The following is a 26514-nucleotide window of genomic DNA, read 5'->3' on the forward strand; positions in this document are numbered from 1 at the left end:
AGCTAGAGATAGACACTACAAATTATGTGCAGTCATTATGTAAATATTGATACTTTAAGTCAGTACTGTAATTGCATGAAAAATAAGCTCTGGGGAGGGGACTGTGTTAAATGTCTTATTAAAAGAAAAATTGAAATCATTTTGGAATAGAGTCGATTAGATTTTGACAGAAGACATGTTTATCTTAGCTATTTCTAGTGCCCAGCTGAGTGAGGCACATAATTTAATGTTGCTATTTATTTCTTTGTGTTTACAATGAATATGTGTCATAGACTTGAAAGCCTTTTAATCCAATACCCACTACCTGAAAGTAGAGTGTTTCTGTGAAACCTTTTTGTAAGCAAAAATGGTAAAAAAGTGAAGAAGCAATTACTATCAATTTATATGGACATTTTTTTTTGAGCATTCTCGGACCCAAAATGTAATGCACACAAGTTTTTATTTCATTCACTACAACCGAAGTGGATTAATTACGTCAGCTTTATGCTAAGTGTAGCACTCTTACAAGCCCTCTTCGGCTTTTCTGATACTATAAGCTACACCTTGTTACCTAATGTGCAAAATAAGTTGAGGTAAAGCACCAGATGCTCACAGGCATGGTTCAGAGTCATGATGGCTCCATGCTGAGTGTGGTTCCCTGGGAAGGAGGGTAGCAGGGCCTCCCTGGCTGCTTGGGGTGCCTGTCTCTGTCACAGTTTGCTGCAAAGCAAACACTGAATACTATTTGCACCCTCTTTGGATTCTTTGTTAATGAAAGCAGGTCTAATGCAGGTCTTTTGTAAAAGTGAAGTGGCTTAACACAAACTGTTAAAAAGCAGAGAATACCTGTAGATCCCTTTATTGTATATTGTTATTCTCCTCCTCTTTGAGATAGGGAATACTGCAAGGACTTACTGTATTTTGAGACATACTTAATATTCCTAATGTCTTATTAATTCCATTTCCCCCAGAATCTTGAGCAGTGGACACTGAGGCAGTCCTGGCTAGAACTGCAGTTAATGATTAAACAGTGCTTGAAGGATCCTGTGAGTATATCTGAAAAGCATGTGTATGTACAACATTTTATGAAAAGCAAGAACATGTGGATGTTTGAGGATAAAGTAAAACGTCTTGTGTGCTAGTTTTCTTATGTCTGACACTAGGGCTCTGGTTCAGTGGCTGAAATGAACAACTTACTGGACAATATTGCAAAGGCAACAATAGAGGTATTCCAGCAGTCTGCCGACTTGAACAATAACTCTTCTAATTCTGGTATGAGCCTCTTCAACCCAAATGGGATTGGAAGCACTGATACAAGTAGCACAAGACAAAATGGAATAAAGACATTTCTAAGGTATTTTTCCTGTAGTTTTATTAGTCTGTTGTTAATTTTTCACATGTAACAGGGTGTTTTAGTTGCATAATGTAGTAGTTTTTTCCTGAAGCTGCAGGAATGAGAAGAAAATACATGTGTTGATTATTATTTAATAATATGTTACAGGTTAATTCTGTGGGGTGGATGATGATATGATAGTGTTCTCAATGTTAAGTTAATCAGACTGACTCCTTGGAACCACAGATGACATATTCAGGATGGATTAATTTCCTTAGTATCCCCTGGGGCTACTCTGTTCTGTGGTGTAGTCTTTATATAGGAAACACTTTTTTCTGCCTTCTGTATTAATTGGCAGTTTTGCACAAATGATAATCATGAAAGGCAGAATAACTTTTATTTCATCATTTTGGTGTAAGCAAGGGTGTCCAGCCTTTTGGCCCCTCTTCCCGGCACTGGAAGAAGAGTTGTCTTGGGTGATACATTAAATACATTGTGACACATAGTCACAAAAATACCTTAGGTTTTAAGTAAATTTATGATTTTGTGTTGGGCCATATTCACAGCTGTCCTGGGTTGGACACCCCTGGATTGTAAAGTATAACTAGTGAATTCTAAAACTTTAAAAGCTGGTTGACAGTGTGCTTAAAACATAATCAGAACATTCCATTATCTTAACCATGAGAGAAGAGTGCATTGCTTATTGGACAAAAGGACTGCTACTAATCAGAGAGCCGGAATCATGGAGAAAGACTTGTATAGATCTCAAAAAAAAGAAGTTTAGTTATAGTATCCTCCCAGAATCCCATATTTTATTGCCTTCTATCAGCATGAGTGGAAGTATGTGGTATTTGACAAGAGGAATAATAGTATAGAAATGAAAGGGAGATTGTAGAATAATCAGTATGTATTGTGCACAAAAGTTTTACATTGGAATTTCTGTTAAAACTGTGAGAGCAGAGAAAAAGGATGCCTCATTGGGTAACGCATGTTTCTGATTCCAGTTCCTCTGAGCGCAGGGGCGTGTGGCTGGTGGCCCCCTTGATTGCCAGGCTGCCGACCTCTGTGCAGGGAAGAGTGTTGAAAGCTGCTGGGGAGGAGCTAGAGAAGGGACAGCACTTGGGTTCTTCTTCCAAAAAGGAAAGAGACAGACAAAAACAGAAAAGGTATGGCTGGCAGGTGTGTCCTTTTATGTAAGATTCTGAAGAAGAAAATCGCATTCTGCAAACATGCATGATGAGTCACTGAAATATTGTTCTTAAGTGAAATTGAAAATATTTTGTTAGTCAAGGCTCTATTCCTAAAAAGCTCCAGGATATAATATTTAGCACATGATTTCTCAATGATGCCTATGTATCCAAATCACTGCTGAAGTATTAAGTACACGGACTTCTTTGCCCTGGTGCATACCTACTGAATCATATCTGGATATCCAGTTGGTCCGTGTGTTCTACTTTTCATTACTTTTCATTTTTTTACTACTTAGATATTTATGTTTAAAATGCATAAAATTACTTACAGTTCTGTCTTTTTGGACCCTGAAATAGTTACTAATATTTTTAGCATTTAAGGCTCTTGTTTTAGATTAGGTATTAAGACTTACAAACCACAAAGTCTAATTTTTTTAGTTTATTTTATAGCCTAGAAAAGATCTCAAAAAATTGTATGTGAAAACTGACACTTGAATGTGAGAACATAATGAATTTAGCAACATAGCATAAAGGGAAATAATGATAATTTCTAATATTTAAAAAAATTTTTTGAACATACAGGTTTCTTTTCCCCTATTAATAACATTTTGGTAGCTGCCATTATTGAGCTCTTACAAAATGCCAACCCCTATATGAAATACATTTGATACATACTTGCACTTAAAATCTCAAGGCAATCATGTGGAAGGTGCTCTTATTATGCACTTTTTCCAGATGAAGAAATTGATGCACTAAAAGGTTCAGTTAATTTCTTGAGGACACACAACTAAAGAAATATAAAGCTGGGGTTTAAACCCAGCTGACCTGGCTTCTGAGCCTGCCCTCTAAGCTCCAGTACCTTTGGTAGAGACCTACCTTTGAATGTATTTTGTTTGTTGCCTGATTGTTTTGTCAAGTTTGCCAGCATTAAATAACCAACCAGATGACACCATAATTCCCAAAGTTTATTAGCTAAATGGGTGATTGTATGTACTTCGCCTCACTTGCCACAGGGAGGACAAACGGTATTACAAAGTTTTAAAATGGCCCTTCCCAACTCAATCTCTCTCAGCTCTGCTGATATAAAATGAAGCAGATTGACATATTTTGGCCTCAATTTCATTTTAAGTTTATCTTTCCAATGTAGCAATTAGTTTATCAGTATGAATCATTAATTGTTCTCTAATAATTGAATAACTCTTAATACAATTTTTACCAAACGTACTTAATAAACCCCTTTACAAGTCGAACCTGTGAGGGTGGTAGGACTACGCACTACAAGTCACCAGCAGACCCGGTTTTGGAGTCCTAAGGCCTAGGTGCTAATCTTAACTCTATCCATAAATACTCCACTCTTTGGTCTTGAGAAATGTGCTGAAAAATAAAACAAGCAAACAATTGGGGATAGGCTTGAACCTTAAAATAAGAATTTTGTGTGAGAAGAATTTTTAAGTTTTTAATTTTTTTCTGTGTATAAAGTGATATTGCTTCTTATGTGTATTTTTAAATTCAGCTTACTGATATAAAATACGAATCCTCTTCTCCATGCACCTCCCCCCCTACACAGTCAATTGCAGGAAGAATTTAAGCTAGTTTGGGGAATGCCTTCAATATTAAATTATTTAGAAGCATTACAGTGGCTTTTAATATAATTAGTAGAGATACCATTTAACTCTCCATTCTATAATAGTAAAATAAATATGAGTCAATAACACAAGGACAAGAAATCAGTGTTGCACAGGAAGTAATCTGTTCTTTCTAACTAGATCCGCTGTTATTACTTCCTTTGTAGTATGTCTCTTTTGAGTCAACAACCATTCCTCTCACTGGTTCTTACCTGCCTTAAGGGACAAGATGAACAACGAGAAGGCCTCCTAACGTCTCTCCAGAATCAAGTTAATCAGGTAAAGCAGCAGTCCCCAACCTTTTTGGCACCAGGGACCGGTTTCATGAAAGACAGTTTTTCCATTGACGGGGATTCGGGGGATGGTTTTGGGATGATTCAAGCACATTCCATTCAAGGTCAACTCCTGCTGTGGGCCCAGCTCCTAACAGGCCCCGACCAGTATCGGTCCTTGGCCCGGAGGGTGGGAACCCCTGGCATAAAATATAGTACAGAATTAAGCCCAGCAAGTATTTTTCTAATGTCATTAATTTGTTTTCCTTTCAAATACTAAGGTTAAACTAATAAGGATGCCACGATTTGATTAGATGCAGGCAGTCATAATCCATGCCCTGTTCTCCGACCTAGCATTCTAGTCACCACAAGATTAACAATTTTATATTAATTATGCATTGGATAAAATCTACAGACTATAAAAGTTACATTTTTTGCATTGCACCTAACTAACTTTGGCATATCTGCTCCTCTTCTGACCCTGCCTCAAGGGAGAGGTTCTGGAGCAGTCCAGGTACAGTCGGCATGGCGGTAAGGCAGGAATAGAGCTCCAGGTCCTAACTGGCTTCTGCATATCAGGCAGGGTCTCAGCTTGAGCCCTGTAGATTCAGAAACTCAATTTTATTTTACTGCTATAGCCAGACTGATGCCAGTCAAGTGCACAAGGTACTCCTTTATACATCAGAGGGCATTTTGATTCTTTTATAAAGAATATGGACTTTCCACTAGCCACAATTCCCCTGGCACTTGCATCCTCTGTACCACAGGAAACTAGTGGCCACATTAGAAATTGGGAATCGTGGAATGGAGCAGAGTGGTTAGATTGGCGGTTGCAGAGCCCAATGGAGCCCTCCTGTGGTGCTGTGATTCTATGACACTATGTTTTTCCTTTGAATGGTATAGATGAACATGAACAAGGACACTTGGCTCTCTTGTTGTCTCCTACCTTTGGATATGACAAATCTATTCTCTACACACTTCCTTTCAGATTTTTGCCGTCTTTTAATATGAAAGCTAATACATATGAAGAACTACAAAGCCAATCACTGCAGAATATTAATGCTAAAAGACTGTTGGCACAAGAATGTTTAAATGTCACAGCAATATTAAGTCGACCTCTCTAACCAATAAAAAACGAATAGGATAATAATACTCAAATCAAGAAATCACTAGATTTTATTCTAGTTTTCAGATTGAAAACTAGAGCTACTGCCTCATTTCTGACACATTTCTGTCCCACAGAAGCATGAAAGGTTTAAAATATTTCTGTATATTTGTTACATCTCTAATAAAGTTTAGTTTGCTATTTTATTTATCCATGCAACCCCTATTTCTCCATTTAGCAATGGTTGTTAGTCCCTGTACAGAATAGGCCTATTTAAACAAATTTAGATCTGAATTTTTCAATGAAAAGCTATATTCCACATAAATTCCTTCAATAAATGTAAAGTATGACATAGTATTTTCTTTAAATCATGCAGACTATTAGATAAACTTTGGTAAACATATAGAGAGAGTTCAGAAAAATATACTGCAGTGATTTCATTTAGAAAGGTTATTATGTTTTGGTTAACAATAAGGATCAACATCAGTATCACTGAAATTAGTGTAACTATAACAGTGTTTCGAATCTTAAAAAAGTTCAACTTCCTTTACATCATCAGGCCAGGAACATGGCATTCTTTTTTGAGAAAATTTTCATTTCAAGAATGAGAATTTTCCTTATTTGTCCGGTTTCTGTTCTCTTCCAATGTTTTTTCAGTACTTGGCTTACTCGAGGATAAATTTCAACACACTGGACATCAGGAAGTGTTGTTTGTTTTGTTTTGTTTTTTTAATCCAATAGCATTGACTTTTATTCATTCATGTTAAGTCACCTGAAATGACATCTTTTGTATTTAAATGTTCGTTAATGTAAATGGCTGAACAAATCCATTTCAGTGGATACTCAATATCCCATATAGTTAAAAGTTACTTCAACAGAGCCTAATGACAATTCCCACACCAAAACAGTACTTTATTTTGTACATTTAAACCCATTGTTATTCCCATATTACGATTTTGTTAGCTGTCAAGTATACAAGGTAAAGAAATAGTTTGATGGGGGTTGCACCTGGAAAATACCTTTGGATATGAGATATCTATTCTCTACAGCCAGAACAATCCTTTTTAAATGTACAGTGTCCATGACTGTACATAGTTTAAATGTCAGTCTCCATGAATATTAAAAAGGCAATAAATTCACAACTATCAACAACTGAATCGTAAAAAAAAAAAAAAAAAGCAACTAAAACAAACCAAACTAAGCAAACAACCAGAACAGGAACAGAATCACAGAAGTGGAGATCATTTGGAGGGTTATCAGCTGGGAGGGGGAGAGGGGAGAATGGGGGAAAAGGTACAGGGATTAAGAAGCATAATTAGTAGGAACAAAATAGACAGGGGGAAGTTAGCATAGCATTGGAAATAGAGAAGCCAAAGAACTTACACGGAGGACCCATTGACACCTGGCAGGGGCCGGGGAGCGTTGCTGGAGGGGAGGGGGGTATCAGTTGGAAGGGGGCAAAGGGAAAAATCGGAACAACTGTAACAGCATCATCAATAAAATATAAAATTAAAAAATGTGAATCACATAAGTTTTTGGTGCCCAAAATGCTAAAATGATTCTTATTACACCTAGAATAGAAATCAAAGTCTGGGCCTTTAAGGGCTTACATAATTTGGCACTGGCTCTCCCTTCTGCTGTGTTTCCTGCCAGTCATAGCCTTTCTCACTCCACTCTTTTCATAGTGGCCACGTTACTATTCCTTGAACTTGCCAAGCTAATTCTCATGCAGTGCCTTTGCATCTTTTCTTCCCTTCACCTGGAAGGCTTTCCTCTCAGATGTGAGCATGGTCATCTCTCTCATCTCATCAGGTCTCTGTTCAGAGGTCACCTCCTTTGGGAGGCCCTCCATGATCACTCTAAAAATAGGACTATGGTCATTCTCTGTCCCCTTGTCCTGGTTCATACCACCTGTTACACCTAATTTATTGTTATTTGTCCTGCTCCTTAAAGGTAAGCTCCGTAACAACTTGTGTGTTTTGTTAACTGTCTTGCACCCTTCAGTCAGTCTTGGGAGAGGTGGGAAGTATTCTCGTCTTACCATGCAAGTGTACTTACATGTCCTGTGTTGGGCTGGGCTACTTTTGCATGTGAGTCATTTCAACTCTTTTAAGATGATACTCATTATTTAACACCACATTCAGGAGCATGGCAGTGTGGGTTTTTTGGGAAGAGTGTTTTTTTGCTCATGCCATCTGCATCTGGGGAGTTGCCCACTTGTGGCCTTCCCTAAGAGAACCTTCCCTTTCCCAACATTAATCTGAATCACTGAAGAAGCACTCACTGTATAAATTGATAGGCCACTTGACTGATGCATTGTCATATTTTTCAAAATAGTACATATATATAAAATCTTTATAAGGAACACAAGTCTATAAAATAACAAGATTCCGTTTTAATAGGACTCCAAAATATAATACAGTAGCTAGGGTTCACAACATGTTCCTAGAAATATAATCCAAGCCTGATATAATATGTAATTTTATCTGTCCAGTACTTATCCATCTAAAATCAAGGAAAGGATATGCACTTGACCCCTGAATAACATGGGGTTTAGGGTCACCTACCCCCAATGCAGTCAAAAATCTGTATAACTTTGCCTTCCTGAAACTTCAGTGGTCCCTTGGTATCCACAAGGGATTGTTTCCAGGACCCTCCGCAGATGCCAAAATCCGAGGATGCTCAAGTCCCTTATACAAAATACCATGGAAGAGTACATTACAGCTGTTCCTTCACAATCCATGGATTTCCAACCTCTGATCAAAAATAGTTTCATAGATAATAAAACCCAAGTGCCTGAAGAGCTGACTGTGTATTTATTGAAAAAATCCATAGAAAAGTGGGCCTGCACAAAAATAAGCTTTATTTTTGTCAATGTTTAACTTGACGGTCTTCTGAAACATTTTTTAAGACTTGTCACTGGATAATTAGAATAGATTTTTTTCCTTTTCCCTCCTAGAAAGGTAATGACAAAGAGATAGCCAAATTTCTGTCTGCCTGGTGGAAGGGGAGGGAGGAAAGTTTTAGTATTTGATAATTGGTTAAACTATGAAGTTATTTTCAACTGTCAGTGAAAAGCTTAGTTTAACTTTAAATATGGAAAAAATTATTTTAATAGGGGAAACAAATTTTGGGTTTTAAAAAATTTATTGTCCGATTTAGATCTTAAGCAACTGGAGAGAAGAACGATACCAAGATGACATAAAAGCGCGGCAGATGATGCACGAAGCCCTGCAACTCCGCCTAAATTTGGTGAGACATTTCTAGTATTTTCCCTGAGTTAAACTTATCTAAAATAGCTTCCCACTTCTTCTACGGCCACAGGTCTTTGTTACCAGGTGAGGCCGTCTGCTCTTTGTTCTCTGTAACTACTTCCTATCTCTCTAGCCTTCTGTTTTCCTGGCTGCTGTCCTTCCTGTCTGGTCTGACCTCGGACTCAGACAGCAGTCCGTATTTTAGGCATTGATTTGCCTTCCCGCAGCCTCTGCCCCAGAGAATCTCTCCTCTTTGGTGTCGGCTCAGAGGAGGTCTTAGAGGACTGTTATTTTGAGATACGTGTTAACCTTTACTATACTTATTTTAAAAACCATTTTAAAATGACATTCAAGTCAAAATTTTATCAAACTTTCCATCAAATTGATCATAAAAACATCCTACAAGGAAGGTATACAGAAATTTAAGATTTTCTCACACATTCAACATTCCTTTGACAAGATCAGGCATGTTCAGGGTGGTGTGGCCGTAGACATTCGACATTCCTTTGAATTCGTCCGTGTCCATACTTGCCCCACTCCACCCCCTCCACAAGCCAAATGCAGCCTGCTCCGGAGGGTGGCTTGCCTGATACTTGGCAGTTGATTTTAACTTAACTCCCACATGTGAATGAGTTGACTGGGGACCAAGCCTCCTGCTCATCATTGCTTTTGTGTTACTGGATATTTCCAAGTGTTATTATGACAACAGGCTTAAATTCAATAGTGATTGACAACACAAAGTTGTAGATAATCATATTATGTAGTTTTGATCTATTCACACTAAAATTTCATCATAAAAATGGATAGCCTGCAAAATTAGGAATAAAAGAAAGCTAATTATACTGGTTTATAGTAGTAGTTGTATCTGGATTTTCTACTAAGAGGAAGGTCATTGCCTCTAATCCTCTGCATTTCCAAGGATCACCTGTAATTCATATTGATGATATGCCCACACTTCAGTGCTCCTTTCCTTGTCTTTTTTTTTTTTTTTTTTTTTTGAGTTTTTAAAAGTTAATCAAAATTTGGCTACATAAAGTGATGGGTTGATATTTTTCTCTTTAACACGTTGTAGATTTTTTCATTGAATTTTTTTGTGTGCTAGGTAGGAGGAATGTTTGACACAGTGCAGAGGAGCACCCAGTGGACAACAGACTGGGCACTGCTCCTCCTCCAGATCATCACTTCCGGAACTGTGGACATACACACTAACAAGTATGTACTTACCGTTTCACCCTTACTTTGATACATTGATGACAAATTTTGCCACATCTGTTAAGTATCATTAAAAATTCTGTGTCTTAGCCCTGGCTGGTGTAGCTCAGTGGACTGAGCACCAGCCCGCAAACCCAAACCTCACTGGTTTGATTCCCAGTCCGGACACATCCCTGTGTTGCCGGCCAGGTCCCTGGTTGGGGGCATGCGAGACACAACCACACGTGGATGTTTCTTTCCCTCTCTTCCTCCCTCCCTTCCCCTGTCTCTAAAAATAAATAAATAAAATCTTTAAAAAAAATAAAAATTCTGCACCTTAAATAAAAATTCTCAGTTAGTTAAAAGTATCTTGGTTTGCTTTAAGGTGAGAATAATTATTTTCTGTCGCTTCTTAGTGAATTATTTACAACGGTTCTTGACATGCTGGGTGTTTTAATCAATGGAACATTGGCTTCTGACCTATCAAATGCATCCCCAGGGGGATCTGAAGAGAACAAACGTGCATACATGAATTTAGTAAAGAAACTGAAAGTAAGTTTGTGACCTGCTTGTATTATGAGTTTAAATTGTTTATGGATTTGTTATTTAGTACATTTTGTCTAATTAACTACTCATTAAATTAAATGTTATTTGTTGCATCCAAGTTAACTAGTACACAAAAGTAATACGCATATAGCTAAATGATTTTTCTTTTAAAAATTTTCTACTCATAAAACATGTTTAATTTTTAAGGAATTTTAGAAATGCATTATCACATGTCTAACCAAAATGCCAACATTAGAGTTAAGATAAATTTGTGCTTGGACTGGCACATGCTGTTTAGGAATAATCACTTGTATTAATATTTCTAAATCTGATTCATTTTACTAATGGCTACCACAGTCTTTGAAATAAACTATAAAAAAAAAACTTAGGGAAGAATATCAATATATTTGTTGACCTTACAGTAAAATAACTAATGGTTACCTTGTGGTCTGACTCTGCATTCGAGAATGTGTTCGGTGCTGCAGCTCCTCACTTCTGATTGCAGTTTGTACCCTGGATTTTTGTCATTTCAGCACTATGTTGTTGTGTAAGAAGGGTGTCCTTTTATGTCTTCTGTTTTCTACCAAAAATGAAGAAATGAAACATACTCACCACTCTAAATGAGAGCTGCACCATAGACCATATTCAAAGTTAAAGAAGTTTGCAGCTATCTAAAAGGAAATGTTTCATAAGAGAACTTCCTTCTGGGTAACTTTTGCCTTCATTGTTATTTCTGTTCCACTTTTCTACTTTTTTTTTCTTTTTTTTAGAAAGAGCTAGGAGACAAGCGGTCCGAAAGTATTGACAGAGTTCGACAGTTGCTACCTTTGCCAAAACAGACATGTGATGTCATCACTTGTGAACCTATGGGTTCCTTGATTGACACGAAGGGAAACAAAATTGCTGGATTCGACTCTATAGATAAAAAACAGGCAAGAGTAAATGTTTGTTTCTCATATATATACATAAATTTTAAAAAAACAGAATATATCTTCTTGTCTTTCTTTAAAGCCTATAAGCCATCTTTATATTACAGTTTCCTGATTTTTAAAAGCATATTCTTATCCTTTAAGTGCAATGGTTATTGGCATTATTATAAAACAAGTCAAATCTTTCAAGATCTTTATTTAAAACTGCACTTGAATTTAAGTGAATTTCTTAAATTCACCAATGGAAAACTAAAAAGCTTAGTGTACAAAAAGGCAAAGATCAGGTCTGATTTTACTTCAGAACTGGAAACAGAATGTGTTTAGAGAAGAAAATTTCTATTGATAAAAAGTCTTCATGTAGTAAACTGTTTTGAGTAAAAAAATATTCAAAGTGGTGGTACTTTATTTCCTTATCAGTTAAACAATTTTTAATGAACATTTGATTTTATATAAGATATTTAACAAGGTTTCTATAATACAAGAAGAATAGTCCATAATTCTTTCAATGAATGTGAGCAAGCACAGTTTTCCAAAATCACAGAGGTTAAAGGCAGTGCCCCTCCTACCCTCCAGAGGTAGGTGGACAACGTGGTGAGATTTGGGTGTCACGTCGCAGAATGTTAGGGTGCTCTGAGAAGGAGCCATCACACTCAGATGAGAGGTCGGTAATTGGAGCAGTATCCTCAGGAAAAATGACACGTGAATCATTTTTTAAGGCTTTAGAGTTAGCTGAGAGATAGGGTGAAACGTGGTACAGGAGTTTATTCAGGAATGTGAAAAACTATAGCTCGTAGGACAAATGCAATGCTGCAGTAATTCAGGGTACCTTGAGTATTTGTGTGTGCCAGTGCATTCGTAGAGAGAGAGAAAAGTTAGAATCATGAGCAAGTCAAGATTGCAGTGTCAATGGGCTCTCCAGTGGTGAGACATTTAGAAGCCGTTTGGGGACATGGTCCTGGCACCCAGAAAAGAAGTCTGATCTCAAGACATATTATAAAGTACTTAATATAGAGATGGGACTGGACCTTCGTTTTGGGGAAGCTACTCATGGAAGAGCATGTGTGGATAAGAACAGGAGCACTCATTTTCTGGAATGCCTGGGTAGTTTTTTTTCGGGGTCATGTTGAAGAGTATTTTCAATTGCTATGCCAGGGTAAGTAAGTACTATGGGACATTACCAATTAATGTTAAAAACAAGTTGTTTATTTTCAGAAACAGAATAACATTTTCTCCTCTGAATTCAGTAGAGATAAGCTTGAATTGAAGGACTTTATTTCTACCTTTTGGTACAAGTTAATTGTGTAATAATATGACTTACCTATTCAGAGACTAGCTTACTAAATAAGTACATGAAAGGTGCCCATTTTGAGTCAAGTCCATACATGTTTGGATTGAAGTTTATTTGAGCCCAGTTAGAGGCTGAATGTAACTTGACTGTTATGTTTTGTTTTATCCTAAAAACAATAAATAGATTACAAATGTTTATAACTGATTGTAATTTAGTATAGTAAGATCAACTTTGCAGCATTTCTTAGAAATTATTTTTTGCTACAGAAAAAAAACTAAATGAAAGATGCCATTTTATAGTAAACTACATTGGACTAACTGGTGTTAGAGCCTGAACAGCCTCTGTGGTATAAAGAACCATAGAACTGACTTTGGAGGTGTGGGTTCTAACTACTGACCTCCCGTGATGTAACTGTATACCCCTGGACTAAGCAGTTAGCCTGTCTGCTGTGTGCTCAAGTTCTTTCCAAGGCCCATACCAGCAACTTGTTCTTTGAATCCATGTCCTCAGGTAGCCTGGCCTCCAATCAGGAAAAGATATGAGCATGTGGTCATAGACTGTTATTTCACCACAGGGTCTCCAGGTCTCTACAAAGCAGAAGGTGTCTCCGTGGGATTTGTTTGAGGGTCAGAAGAACCCAGCGCCTCTGTCCTGGGCCTGGTTCGGGACTGTCCGAATGGACCGGAAGGTGATCAAGTACGAGGAGCAGCATCACCTCCTTCTGTATCATACACACCCCATGCCCAAGCCCCGGAGTTACTACCTCGAACCACTGCCCCTGCCTCCGGAGGAGGAAGAGGAAGAGCCCACGTCTCCCATTTCTCAGGAACCAGAGAGGAAATCAGCTGAGCTGTCAGATCAGGGAAAAACCGCAACAGATGAAGAGAAGAAAACAAAAGGAAGGAAGCGCAAGACAAAATCAAGCTCAAGAGTCGATGTAAGTACAGGAAGTAGAGGGATCTTTGGCTCATGAGCATCTCTCTGGTAGAAGATTCACTGGTGTCCAAATTCTATTCCTAGAAACATTGCTAAAAGTAATAGAGGCCTTTTTGTAAGAATTATTCTAAGGAGACACTGTCATAATTACCATAATCAGGATTATAGCTCTTGATTTTTCTTCCCTCTAGCTCTCATAAAGATTTAATTTTAGACTTCCATTGTGAATGGTATTTAATATTTCAGTGCCTCATAATTTCTCAGATTCAAACATGAATTTTTCAGACTTATAAAATCTTCCTCTTTATATTTTTTTATTATAAGCCACATCTAAAATAGTTACTGTATTTTGGACAGTTGATATCTGTAGTACATTAAAAGAAAAAAACTACTTGCACATCTCTCAATGAGTCTCCATCTAATATATTGAATAGGATATTTCTGAGATTTCATATTTTACCATTCCACCTTATTCTCCTGTATATTCTACTAATTTACCATATTTTGACATTTTATAAAAGATAAACATAATTTAATATAGTTTCACTTGTTTGCCTACTAGCCTTCTCTACCTACAGCAACACTTTCTTGAAAACAACAGAAATCTATAAGATGATAATTTAGAAATAATTTTATAGAACTTACAGAATCAGTGTATAAAGTATCTTTCCATTTAACATCACCTGAAAAATACTTGAGAGCTGATTTGAGACATTTTCCTATGAATTTCAAAGGCGTCCTTGTGCAGTAGAAAAAATATTCACAATTTAGTGTTTAGACATCATGATTATATAACGTTATTGTTTACCTATGTCAAATCCCAAACATATTTTTCTGTCCGATAGCTTGCTGATTAATATTATTCTAGAAATGATCATCATCACTTTTGGATGTCACTTGAATGTCAGTGTTGTCTTTTCATATAGTCTCCCTACCAGTATTCCTTTGTCCTGAAAGGGGTGCTTCATTAATAAGGTCCAGGCTAACACTCCCTAAAAGCTGAGCCTGCTATCCTGTCCAGCCGCACAGATAGATTTCTGTTCTTTTTAGGTGCCAAAGACCTAAAACTCATCTCACTCCCCAAGTCAATCTTGGTCATGTCTCCTGCTCTCACAGTACTCCTGAGGCTGCCTTTTCCCAGGGGGATATAGTGCAGGCTTTATTTTCCTGAGACTTCATTTTTCCTTCATCCTTTAGGGCTAGGCTAGAGAAAGAGGGCTGGCGGGGGAATTGAGACACGCAGTTCCGATCCTTAGAGAGTGTGGGCTCCTGTAAGGAAGAGGAAGCCCTGAGCAGGAGGCAAGGGGTACGGGGCGGATGGTTGTGTTTGCAGGATAGGCGTGCAGCCTGCCCCTGCAGAGTGCTGTCTTGGTTATTGGAATAAAGATACTGCCTAGGCCAGGGGCTGGTTCTGCAGTGTTGCGGGCCTTCGGCATGAATCTGATCCAGAACCCCTGTGTCAGGAAGGCCTTCTCAGGTGAAATGATTGGAAAGTTTTTTCAGCTAAAGATGCTCTTTCAGCTGTGGTTGGTGGTCAATACTGATATTTTAAATGTGCTTTTAGTATTTTAAAAACAAAGTTTAGAACAGATTTTTTGTTTTTCCCCATCTCCCTCCACTGTAACCAAGTACTTTTTAATTAAGGAAAAGTTTTAACTTACATGAGTGTTTTGCAGAGAATACATGGACTCCTGCCTTCCATGTTCCCCTTTATAAAAATTGCCTTATCTACTGGGACAGGAGTAATCTCTAATAATGTGATAGGAAGACACTGCATTCATTATCTTCGTGGTGTGTGGAATTTAGTAACATTTTGCTTTAACTTTATGTTGAAGGAGTATCCACAGAGCAACATATACCGAGTGCCTCCTAATTACTCGCCCATTTCCTCCCAGATGATACATCATCCACAGTCTACCTTGTGGGGCTACAACCTCATGGGTCAGCCCCAGCAGCCCGGCTTCTTCCTTCAGAACCAGTCTCTTACTCCAGGTACGTGAAGAGAGCACAGTGAGGTCACTGGAGATGAAAAATAGCTTGGCATTCTCACGTGGGGTTTCCCTTGCACTTGAAGTGTCAAGAGCTGAGTGCTCAGCTGACATTTCTGTAATCCTCTCCATTCAACACTTTTTTTTCCTCCAAAAAATGAAATTTCAGTTATGAGTTTGTGTGCTGATTTTGGAATTTTTATCCAGTGCTAGAAGGACAGTAGCCACTAATGAAAATCTTGAGCTGTAAGATACAAAGTTGATCAAAGTTTTATGTTGTGAATTTGTGTACATTTTTATCAGATACAGTTCTTACCAGCATTTTAAAGATTAGACAGTATTACACAGCGTTTTTTAAAAATTGTTATGTTTTGAATTTTAAATTGTTTATACCATGAAGGATTTCAGAAATTTGGATCAGCAAATGATTGAGATAATCAACAGGGAAAACTACTATATCCAGAGGAAACGTTCTCGACTTCAGTATTGCTTTGATGCAAGCTCAGGTAGTTTTGCACCTGGAATGAGGATTTTCTAAATAAAAAAAGAGCTCTTAATTAGGAAAGGACTTAATTTTCTTTCTAAAATAAAGTTTGCCTACTTTAGAAAAATAGATTATTTTGAGATCTCAGTCTGCATTTTGTTAGGATGTGCCATTCTAATATATATTTTTACTAATTGTGTTGTGGTTTAGTAATTTTTTTTATTGTAAGTTGAGCATGACATTTTTGAGGTATGGGGAAGAAAATATTTGATTCTTGGCTTAGAGCAGTGGACACCCCATGTTTTGTCCTATAAATTAATAGTTTGGAGGGCTGGTCTAGGTGTGACCATTCTATTTTATAATCTGGCTCTTCTATTCATCTGCTGTATAATCTCGACCAACTCTTAATTTCCACATGTCTGATCATTTTACAGCTTAATCATCTATAAAATGGATATGCTGTTATATATCTTCATAGGTTGGGTGATTCAATTATTCATGTCAACAAAAAAATATTGGGTGTTAGGATCTTACAGTAATATTACCCATATTACAAGATGGGTAAGATGCCTGTTCTTTTTTGAAGTATACATTACACACATATGCACATGTATGTGTATAATTTAAAGTAAATTTTTAAAATATAGCACGCAGAACATGGCCTGGCACAGCAGATATGTGGGGTGAATAATCTAAACATATTCTCACTTCAGGGCTGTGCTCCTGCTGGTCCCTGTGCCCTGAGGGCCCTCCCTCAGACGTCTGCATGGCTCCCTGCCTGCCTCCTTTGGGTTTGCTCAGATACCCCTTTCTCAACGAGGCCTGTACTGACCACCCTGTACTCTTCCCCTCACATTCTTTCTCTTGCTCCACAGCAGCAGCACTTGCTTATACGCTATGTATTTACTTATCAGCCTGCCCCAGAGATTATCCTCCTTGAGTGCAGGTGTTTTTTATGTTTTGTTTGCTCAAGTGTCCCCAAATTTACAGCAGCTTGTAAGTAGGCTTTTAGAAGTAGGTTGTTGAGTGACTAAGTGCTAGCTACAAAGAAAGAACTAGACTTGATAAATGTGGAAAATAATACACGATTGTCCCTTCTTTTGACTTTCTCTTTAATTCCATGGTCGTGTGAACTTTCTGGCATTCTAAGCTTTGTAGATAATAGAGTCAAGCACAAGGACTGTCTGTGAAATGAAATACTTTATATAGAGGCGCATTCCGTTTCACCCTAGAATGCTATAAAAGGTATTTGTAAGTTGGGGCACTTGGGTATTAGGTTAGTCCTAGGTATGATAACAAGAAAGAAAGAAATTGAAGAAAACAACTATTTATGAGGGTTTTATATGTGTGAAATAACAGATTTTCATAAAAATATGAATCCTATGAAATTGAGGAAGAGTATGTCCAACATGCTTTCATTTATATGTACTATATTTTGCCATGTATAATGCACACTTTTTAGCCCAGATTTTTGAGGGAAAAATAAGGATGCCCTTAACTATACATGGGTATAATGATTACACAGCATGGGTATGATAATGGGCGTGATAATCCTGTGTATAATGCTCACCATAATGTAGGTACTCATTATACCCAGCAAAATACAGTAGTTAAAATGCAAAATAGTGTCCCTACACACACAAACATACCTTTACCAGTCTCCCTTTCTTGTTTATACACACCTATACAGTAAGTTTATAAGGAAATGTATAGGAATAATAAGCATCAAATTCAGAATAGCATATGGTAGGAGAAGGGGAGGAAAGTAATTAAGTAGGCATCTACAGACGCTTCAACCATATTTTTTATATTTTATTTTTTTAATTGCTTCAAAGGTAAAAGATTACAGAAAAGTTAGAAAAAAATTAAAAGAATGTAGACCATAGTCTAATCTTCAAAAAGAATGTCCCTTATGTTTAAAATGAGTCAGTTAAGTTTTTATGTATTCTAATTGTTGCTTCAGCCTTGCCATATGTTGCTTAAATAGACTTCCCTTTTTTCCCCCAAATGACCTTCAAATACTGCTCAATTACTTTGTAAATCATATTTCTGATTGTGGTACTCAGTTTAAAAGAAAGTGGGTTTTTAGGGTAAACAACTTTAAAGTGTTTGTTTCTATCATATAACTTCCTTAAAAAAGATAAAACATCTTTTGTGAGATATTTATATAGAAGTTTTCTTATTCACATTCATTAAAGAATGTAAACTACATAGTGAATGAAGGATTGGTATCTACTTTGAAGTCAGCGAGTGTTGAATTTTTTTTCCCTCTCTGAACTCTTAAGTCATTTGACAAATTTCATATGCAAAATGTTAAGGATTTTCCTTGGTTTCTTAGCATCACTAGAATCAACATTTCTTGTTTATTTTATTTCTAGCTTTCAAAAAAGATGTGTTTTATCTTTAGAATCAAAGTATTTGACGTTTCCAAGCAGTTCAGGGTTTTAAAGTATTTTCATGCCTCTGTACTGTAAGATAGGCATTTTCATTTTCCATAGTAAAGAAGCTTAAATTCCATGAGCTTCAAATTTGTTTAAAATTAAGGAAGGGTTTCTCTACCTGGCTTCGGACACTTGGCAAAATGCACCGCAAAGGCAATACATTTTCTGCAAGTAATACGTTCCTGAGAGCTGGCGTTTCATCCTTTAAAACCCACATGACTCTGGAAGTAAGCCAACACCTTTGCTTCAGGCATTTCACTTTTCCAGTTTTAGCGGGCCCTCCGTGAAGCCATTCCGATACTATAATCCACTATCCTATCACCCTCCCATCCTTTGGAAATTATGCAGTTCTTACATAGGAGTGGGGGCAGTGCTTTATTTTCCATTTCACTTCACAAGTGAGGCCTTAGAAGGTGAGGTTTCTCCGTTTTGATAAAATAAGGAAGACCAGATACATTAACGTGTTGAAAGTCCTTCCTTCTGGTTGCTTTTGCAGGTGGCTCCAGACTGGACCCCACAGGCTCCTTTGTCCCCAGCAACACCAAGCAAGCTCTATCGAACATGCTGCAGCGGCGCTCGGGCGCCATGATGCAGCCGCCCTCTTTGCACGCGCTCCCATCGCAGCAGCAGCTGATGCAGATGAAGGCTCTGCAGCAGCAACAGCAGCAGCAGCAGCAGCAGCAGCAGCGGCTCCTCAGGCAGGCCCAGGCGCGGCCATTCCCGCAGGTTCGTCCAGACCCTCAGTGACATCCTACACGCTCCGTGGTGCTGTTTAGCGAGGGATGCCCGCGGGTGTGGGGCTCCTTCCTTCATGCATATCCCTGGCCACCTGGGGGACTGTGGGAATAGCTCTCTTATACAAGTTGATAAACACTTTTTGTCCCTTCCATTTTACTATTACCATTGATCAAATAAGAACTTGAAATGTCTCAACGTTCATTAAAAGTGTGCCTTAAAATAAAAAAGAGAGCTAGTGACTTTCTGGTCATTTAGAAACAGCAGTGGCTCATCTTTGAAGTGACCTTCTCTGAGCACTCATCCAGTATTTTGTCATCATGTTCTGTACTCCTTTAGCTCTTACTTCATGTATTATTTTTCAGTTTACTACTCTGAAGTTTCGTTTAGGGAGTCCTAACCTGTTTCTTAGATTCTCTCTCCTACAGTGCCCGGGGCAGGTTGTTTTTATTGCATACTTAATAGGCTGTGTAGCAGACATCAAGTACATTAAAAGTAACTGTCAGTAATGTATATCTTTAGATTAATTCTTGACTTATATTATTTCTGTTTTTATACCCTCTAATCCATTATCTTTAACTTTTTAGATGACAGTGCTTATTTAACAAAATAATGGTAGAATTCACACAAAACTCAGTATAGACTCATGAAACCCACAAATCTATAAAAATACATTAAAACAAAGAGGGGAGATTGTGACTTCTTTTTCTAGTTTCTATATACTTTTTTTGTATTGTCTAATTTTTCTTAAAAATTGCACTACTTTGATGATGGTAGTAATAATAATAACATTTAGAAGCAGCTAACACTCATAGAGCACTTACTGTTTGCCAACACACTCCCAAGCACTTATAAATGTATTAGTTACCTTAGATCTTGCAAAAGTCCTATAAGTTAGGCATTCCTATGATCACCAAATGAAGCAGCCAACTTTCAGGTATATCCTGCTCTAAGAAAAACCACAAAACTTTCAAATTAGCAAGAAATTTCAATGCTTTTAAAAATATTCTTTGTATTTTGCGTAACTTTCCATGCATATCTCCATTGTATAACTTACGGTATGTCTGCATTCCATCTACTTACTGATTTGGAGTGTTGGGCTAATGCGGGTTAGTTATGCATTCTTGAAAATGCTTCCTTTTCTACCTGTTATAAAGCCAGGAAAGAGGAAACTACTTGAACTACATGTGAATGCAAACAGTCACTACAGCCTTGTTTCTCCCTGTCCTCCAGTCACTCAAACTCCCTGAGTGTCAGGCAAGATGGGCTTAAGTTGCTTCTTACACAGAAAGGTTGAAGATTTGATTAAAATATTTAAAAAGCTTTGATTTTGCTTAAAGAAGTGGAAACTTGGGAGCCATTTAAAACCTCATTGGAGCCCTGGCTGGTATGGCTCAGTGAATTGAGTGCCGGCCTTTGAACTAAAGGGTCACCAGTTTGATTCCCAGTCAGGGCACATGCCTGGGTTGCAGCCCAAGTCCCCAGTAGGGGGCATGAGAGAGGCAACCACACATTGATGTTTTCCTCCCTCTCTTTCTCCTCCCCTTCCTCTCTCTCTAAAAATAAATAAATAAAATCTTAAAATAAAATAAAACCTCAGTGGGATTTTTTGCTTTTCTTGGAAATGATTGTTTCATTTTTTATCATGATAAGTTAATATTCTACTGGTAGGTGAGTAACTATCCGAGATGATTTTAGCTCTCTTTTAAAGTAATTTAAGCCTAAGTAAAATTTGCCTTCCTGTAAGTTTATGTAGTTTTTCATATTTACCTTTTTATCACAAGGTATAATTTGCCTTATTAGTAGCCCATTTTTAAACTACTACTGCTAAATTCAGTTTTGAATGGATCTAAGGGGTTCCTAGTGTCGGGGAAAAGCTCACTGAGAAACAACACCTGTCCTGAAAAGGTTACTTCCTCATGTAAGTCATGTCAAGCAGTTTCCCCTTAAGCAATTTTTTTTAAAGGGAATTTAATAGAATAATGTGCACATAATCAAAGATATCCTTGCATATTTGGAGAAGGCAGGCTTATGACCTAAAATGGACCTGGAGGACCCCATTCATCACCCTTTCCTCTAACCACCTAAAATACCTGATTCTATTCTGTTCAGCCGCCTAGAGTTACACTGCTTGTACTAATAGGAATGAACTGATAGTTCATTCCTTTTCTGATTCTTTTGTATCGGTTCTGTCACAATGTTGGAATTTCTTCTTTCTTTCCTCTTTTTTTCCTTTTGACAAATCAGGCATCCCTTCTTCGAGGAGTAAACGCCCCACATCATAATGCTGATTGTACAATAATACTCCCTTCTCCTCCCACCATGTTCTTTTTTAACAGTTGAAACTCACTGCACAGTCTTTGAAGAATTCTCAGAAGCAAATACGTTTTTTTCCTCAATCATCATTCTTAAAACAATGGATAATTGAGGAAAATAATATTGTTATAAGGAAGAGAATTGCGTACATGGCGCAGTCATCTGGTACAGTGGTCCTACGTAGATTAAATCAGATTTGTATGTAGCGTCTGCCCTGCATCTGGGAGGGTCTGTCCGACTAGGTCATGTACAAACTAGTAATATACCTGAATCTAGCTAAATATCGTATTGTGGCAGGAAAAATTCATGCACTAATCCTTAAAAATCTAGAATAAAAACAGAATTATAAAGAATATAACTGATACTGTTAAATTGTTTATGGTATGATTCTGGGTTCAGTTAGTTTTAATAAATACAGACGTGTTCTTCGTGATAGGAAATGAGAGTGAAAAATTGATACTAATTTTGGCAAAATATTTTTCTCAGGTTAAATGCCTACACATAATATGATTCTCTCTAGCTACATAAGAACTTCAGTGTTATTTTTTTCCTTTCAATTTTTGGCTTATAGGGAAAATGAAATGGTCATTTTTCATATTATCCTAGCAATTTTCCAAGTACAGAAATTCATTTTCTTAAATGTAACAAATGTGTTGAAGAATTTCTATTCCTCTTAACGTTTAAGACTGATCTTGAAATTTTAGCAGATGCTTTTAAAGATTGACAGCTTTCTCTAAGCCTTGGATATGACTGCTTCCTAGGCCAGTGGTCTGTGAATCCCTTGGTCCCCACCCTCTTCTTATAACGTCAGGCATTTGGGTGTTAAAATATTTTGTATCAGCTTTTCATTTACTAAGCACAGAGTAGAAATCTATGAGGTGTTTATTGAGCAGATTCATGTGTTGAGCATCTGCTTCTCAAAGCCCAGAGCTTCCTAGTAGCCTTAATCCTTAGCAGTCTATTACCCACAAACTCCTCGCATAGCTGTCTCTCTGAGTGCTTCCAGAAACTGCTCCCAGCAGTGACCTGCTGTGTTTTGAAAACCTAGATGGGGCAGGGAGGACAGAAATTCCTGAATTCTGGATATGTCTCCACACTTGGGGAAATCCCCTTTAGCCGCTTCCTTCTAAGGAGGCAAGTTGATGTATGTAGAACGTGTCTAGTCTTAGATGGTGCACGATGAAATTCAGATTATCATTATAAAATATCTCCAATTCTGCTGCAGAAACAGTATAAGCTTCAATTGGTCGTGGAATATTCTGTTACAGACCATCATGTATTTCCTCAGGAATATATTAAGACATTGGTACAGTGTCTAGAAAACAGATGCTAAATAGTAATATTGGGTATTATAAGGTATTTTTAATCAGATTATTTGCTGTAATGGTTGTTACATAATCCAATGTATTTCTTTATAGCTTTAGTACCTATCAACATGCACAAAGATGTTTTGGCAAGGAAGCTTCATTCTTCTTGGATACAGCCTTCATCCAATTACTTTTTATTCCTTATTCTGTGTCTTTTATTAAAATGGACTCCTTGTAGTGACTGTTATCCTTCTGTGCCTCAGAGCCTCACCTGTAAAATGGAGCTGATGCAATATTTACTTTATAGGGTTCTTGTGAAAATAATTATTTAATACATTTGACAGCCCTTAGAACAGTGGCTGGCTCATGGTAAGTGCTCAAAAAATGTTAACTGACATAGTTATTATCACTGTTTTATTAGTATTATTTTATGGTTGTATTATTTCAGAAAAAAATTCATACCCCATAAAAATATTTTCTTAAATATGTTAAGAATAAAAGCACATTAAAGGTATTACTTGTCTAATTACATTAGTTAAGTAGACACCAGTAAAAGAGACCAAGAAAAAGGAATCTTGTTTAGTTTTCCTAATAGCCATTTTGGTTTCTTAGACCAGTATGTTTTTACCGTCTAAATTCTGTGATACAAACTTTAGAGGGGCTGATTCCAATTTCAGTATTAAAAAAGTCACTGTATTTTATTTTTTTCTGCATAGCCTATGAGAACTATCACAAAATATAGAATATTGGTTATAACAATGCAAATGCTCTTAAATTGTTTTCCAGTCACCTTTTTTATCCAATATTTTTCTCCTAACAGAAGGAACTTCTTCCCCACCCCCACCATATCCGTCTCCTGGGGAATGGGCTTTTTCACAAAGGAAAAAGGACTTAATTTCATGCCTTGGTTTATGGTATCACTTTACCCTGATTCCTCCCTTTCAGTGCACAAAATCATTTTGTGTCATAATCAATAACAGATGGTATAAGAGCCCAAAGAAAGACAAAGATATATTTAGCTTAAATTGATGGAGGAAAATTTGGAAGGAAGCAATTGGTTACAGACTACAGTAAACTGGAAGGATTTTCATGACCTTAAAGAGAAAGATTACTGGCAGCAGACAGAAATGATGTGCCCAGTTACAGAGAGTGGTTGTTTGTAAGAACACTAATTTATCATCCATGGAGCAGGTGCCATTATTGTATGTCCAAATAAAGGCATTCAGTAACTTAATAAACGAGCAATAATGGCTGAGTCAGAGCCTCCCAAAGTTGTTAGTTCCTTGGCAAAAGTGAATCTGTAATTCCTAAAAACATGCCTCTTGGATTGATGAAGCCAGTTTAAGACGATTAACTGAGGTTTTTGGGTTTGGTATCACCTTGGGACATCTGTTTCCTTCCTCTTCTCTTTAGTGGTGTATTTCTGACATGTGGATAAGAATAGAAAACCATATAGGAAACATTGATGTACTTATCACCTAGTTTTATTAAAAATGTTCTGCCAGATTTGTTCTAGATCATTTAAAAAAATAAATGATTACAGATATGGATGAGGCTCTTTCCCTCCTCTCATTTCTGTTCTTTTCTATAAAGAGGTAGTCATCATGAATTTAGTGCTTTTCTTTCTTAATGTTCTTATACTTTCAGTACATATTTTTACATTCATTGACATAAACATTATATAGTGTTACTTTCATATCTTAAACTTTGTATAATAATCTCACACATGTGTTATTGTGTTTTGGGGAGACTTTTGTATTTTGAATACTTTTTAATTATATTAACTTTGTTATATTAGTTTTATTCATTTATTCGTTCTGGTTGGGTGCTATTTCATTATGAATAATAGCATCTGGTCTCCTGTTGGGGATCATTTATGTTACCCCCAATTATTTCCAACTGTTAATAATGCTACAGTAAACTTTTTTGTGCATTTCTTCTCTATGTTTGGAGAATTTTAGGGTTTGTACATGGAAGTGGAAAGGCTGATTTGGTTTATAAAGTGACAGTGATTCCTGTCAGTTATGAGTGGTTTCCTTTCTCCACATCCTTACCAACCCTTGATTTTGTCAGTCCTTAATTTTCCTCATTCAATACAGGGGAAATGGTATTATGACATTTTAATTTGCGTTTCCTCATTACCTGAAAATTTAGGCATTTTTTATAACTTTACTAGCTATTCAATTTTCCCTTATATAATTTTCCTAATTGTATAATTTGAACATATTTCAAAATAGTTTGTATTTTATTTGATAAAGTTAGGCAAAATAGTCTTGCTGAAACAAATCTTGAGTTTTGACAATTGCCTTTGATGCATTTACTGAGAGAGTGTAATTTATAAACATCTCAGTGACAAAATGTGAATGTAAGAGGACAAAAACCACTGAACAGTAAATATGTTCTCAACCCCTTTATTTTGTTCCATGGAGGGAAACCATGTCCAGGGAAGTGGTGCTTTTCTTATTACTCATTACCTGATGTTTCTCTGTTTATTTGAATGATAAGAAAGGTGCTCGTTGTATTTGCTGAAGTTACCATTAGGCAACTATAATGATCTAGAAGATAACGTGCACAGCTTGATTTTTGTGAGAAGGGAGCAGACAGGTTGGAGGGTGGGAGAGCGGATCGCCAATACACAGGTGGTTGTTGGATTTAAGGACAAATGTATAGGTGCAATGAATCATATGCTTACACCTAAAGTGGTGAGAATAGATATTATTTGCTTGGGAAATTCCTCCTATAATTATTAGTCCTTAATATAATAAAATACTTTTTCTATTAGAGTTGAGGAGAATCTGCCTCATTTCTAATCTCTCAAACTCAGTGAGAAGAAAATTTTTTGTATCTCAGACAAAATGTCACTTAGAATCTGTTTATAAAAATGATTAAACAAAAGAATTATTTGCATGAGGAATAGGAATTTTCCCCAAGTATTATTTCTGTTTTTCTAAAACAGATTCCTGGTGTGTAAACATTGGTGGCACTACAAATATTTGTTGTCTGTTTTTGATTGATTGAATGTGTGGTTAACCCAATGCTCTGTTTTCATTTTCATTTACTGGGGCCACAACTACCTAATTACATCCTCCAGTAACATATGACCTACTGACCTGTTTACTTAATGTCTTGTCCATTCAGTGTGACCCAAATGCCCTGAGCTCCCACTGCCTCCAGCCCAAGAAGGGTGCCGGCCCCCCGTTGTTCTCCGGGGAGCCCGCATCCCTTCACGCAGGAAGCCTCTGTGTGTGATCTCACCTCTACTTCTTTTATGTCACCATTTAACCTCCAGGTCGTGCTATTCCATTTTATGAATATAACCATATTGTTTTTCAGTGTCCAAGATTCTCTATGGTGGTATTATTTGGCATATAAATGAATAAAACCCCTGTAGGGCCTGGGTTTTTAAATCTTGACTCCCTGAAACATTGTTTTAAAATGAACTATTTCATATGTATTTTGGCTACCCACATCATTAGGCTAAAAAAAGTCTTATCTGTATTGTCTGCCGTTTTCTTGCTGTCCCCTTTCTGTAGGACTTCTGTAACTCTGCTGTCTCCCTTCTGGAAGACTTTGACAACATAATGGTAACACCCCT

At 37.1% G+C, this 26514-nt stretch overlaps 1 protein-coding gene across 1 annotated transcript in view; it reads left to right on the plus strand.

Annotated features, from left to right (window-relative positions):
• The window catches only part of MED12L (mediator complex subunit 12L), a 312438-nt gene that overhangs the window by 256544 nt on the left and 29380 nt on the right, over nucleotides 1-26514 (plus strand). Inside the window, exons 29-40 of the mRNA XM_054585210.1 lie at nucleotides 951-1025; nucleotides 1143-1333; nucleotides 2317-2478; nucleotides 4295-4406; nucleotides 8667-8756; nucleotides 9861-9970; nucleotides 10366-10501; nucleotides 11266-11427; nucleotides 13287-13649; nucleotides 15484-15640; nucleotides 19058-19287; nucleotides 26453-26503. Of these exons, the coding sequence (XP_054441185.1) occupies nucleotides 951-1025; nucleotides 1143-1333; nucleotides 2317-2478; nucleotides 4295-4406; nucleotides 8667-8756; nucleotides 9861-9970; nucleotides 10366-10501; nucleotides 11266-11427; nucleotides 13287-13649; nucleotides 15484-15640; nucleotides 19058-19287; nucleotides 26453-26503 (1839 nt within the window). The remainder of the gene's footprint in view (nucleotides 1-950; nucleotides 1026-1142; nucleotides 1334-2316; nucleotides 2479-4294; nucleotides 4407-8666; nucleotides 8757-9860; nucleotides 9971-10365; nucleotides 10502-11265; nucleotides 11428-13286; nucleotides 13650-15483; nucleotides 15641-19057; nucleotides 19288-26452; nucleotides 26504-26514) is intronic.

This window comes from Pteronotus mesoamericanus, unplaced genomic scaffold (genome assembly GCF_021234165.1).
Source record: "Pteronotus mesoamericanus isolate MK-2021 breed Mesoamerican mustached bat unplaced genomic scaffold, CSHL_Meso_final contig_82, whole genome shotgun sequence".
NCBI lineage: Eukaryota > Metazoa > Chordata > Mammalia > Chiroptera > Mormoopidae > Pteronotus > Pteronotus mesoamericanus.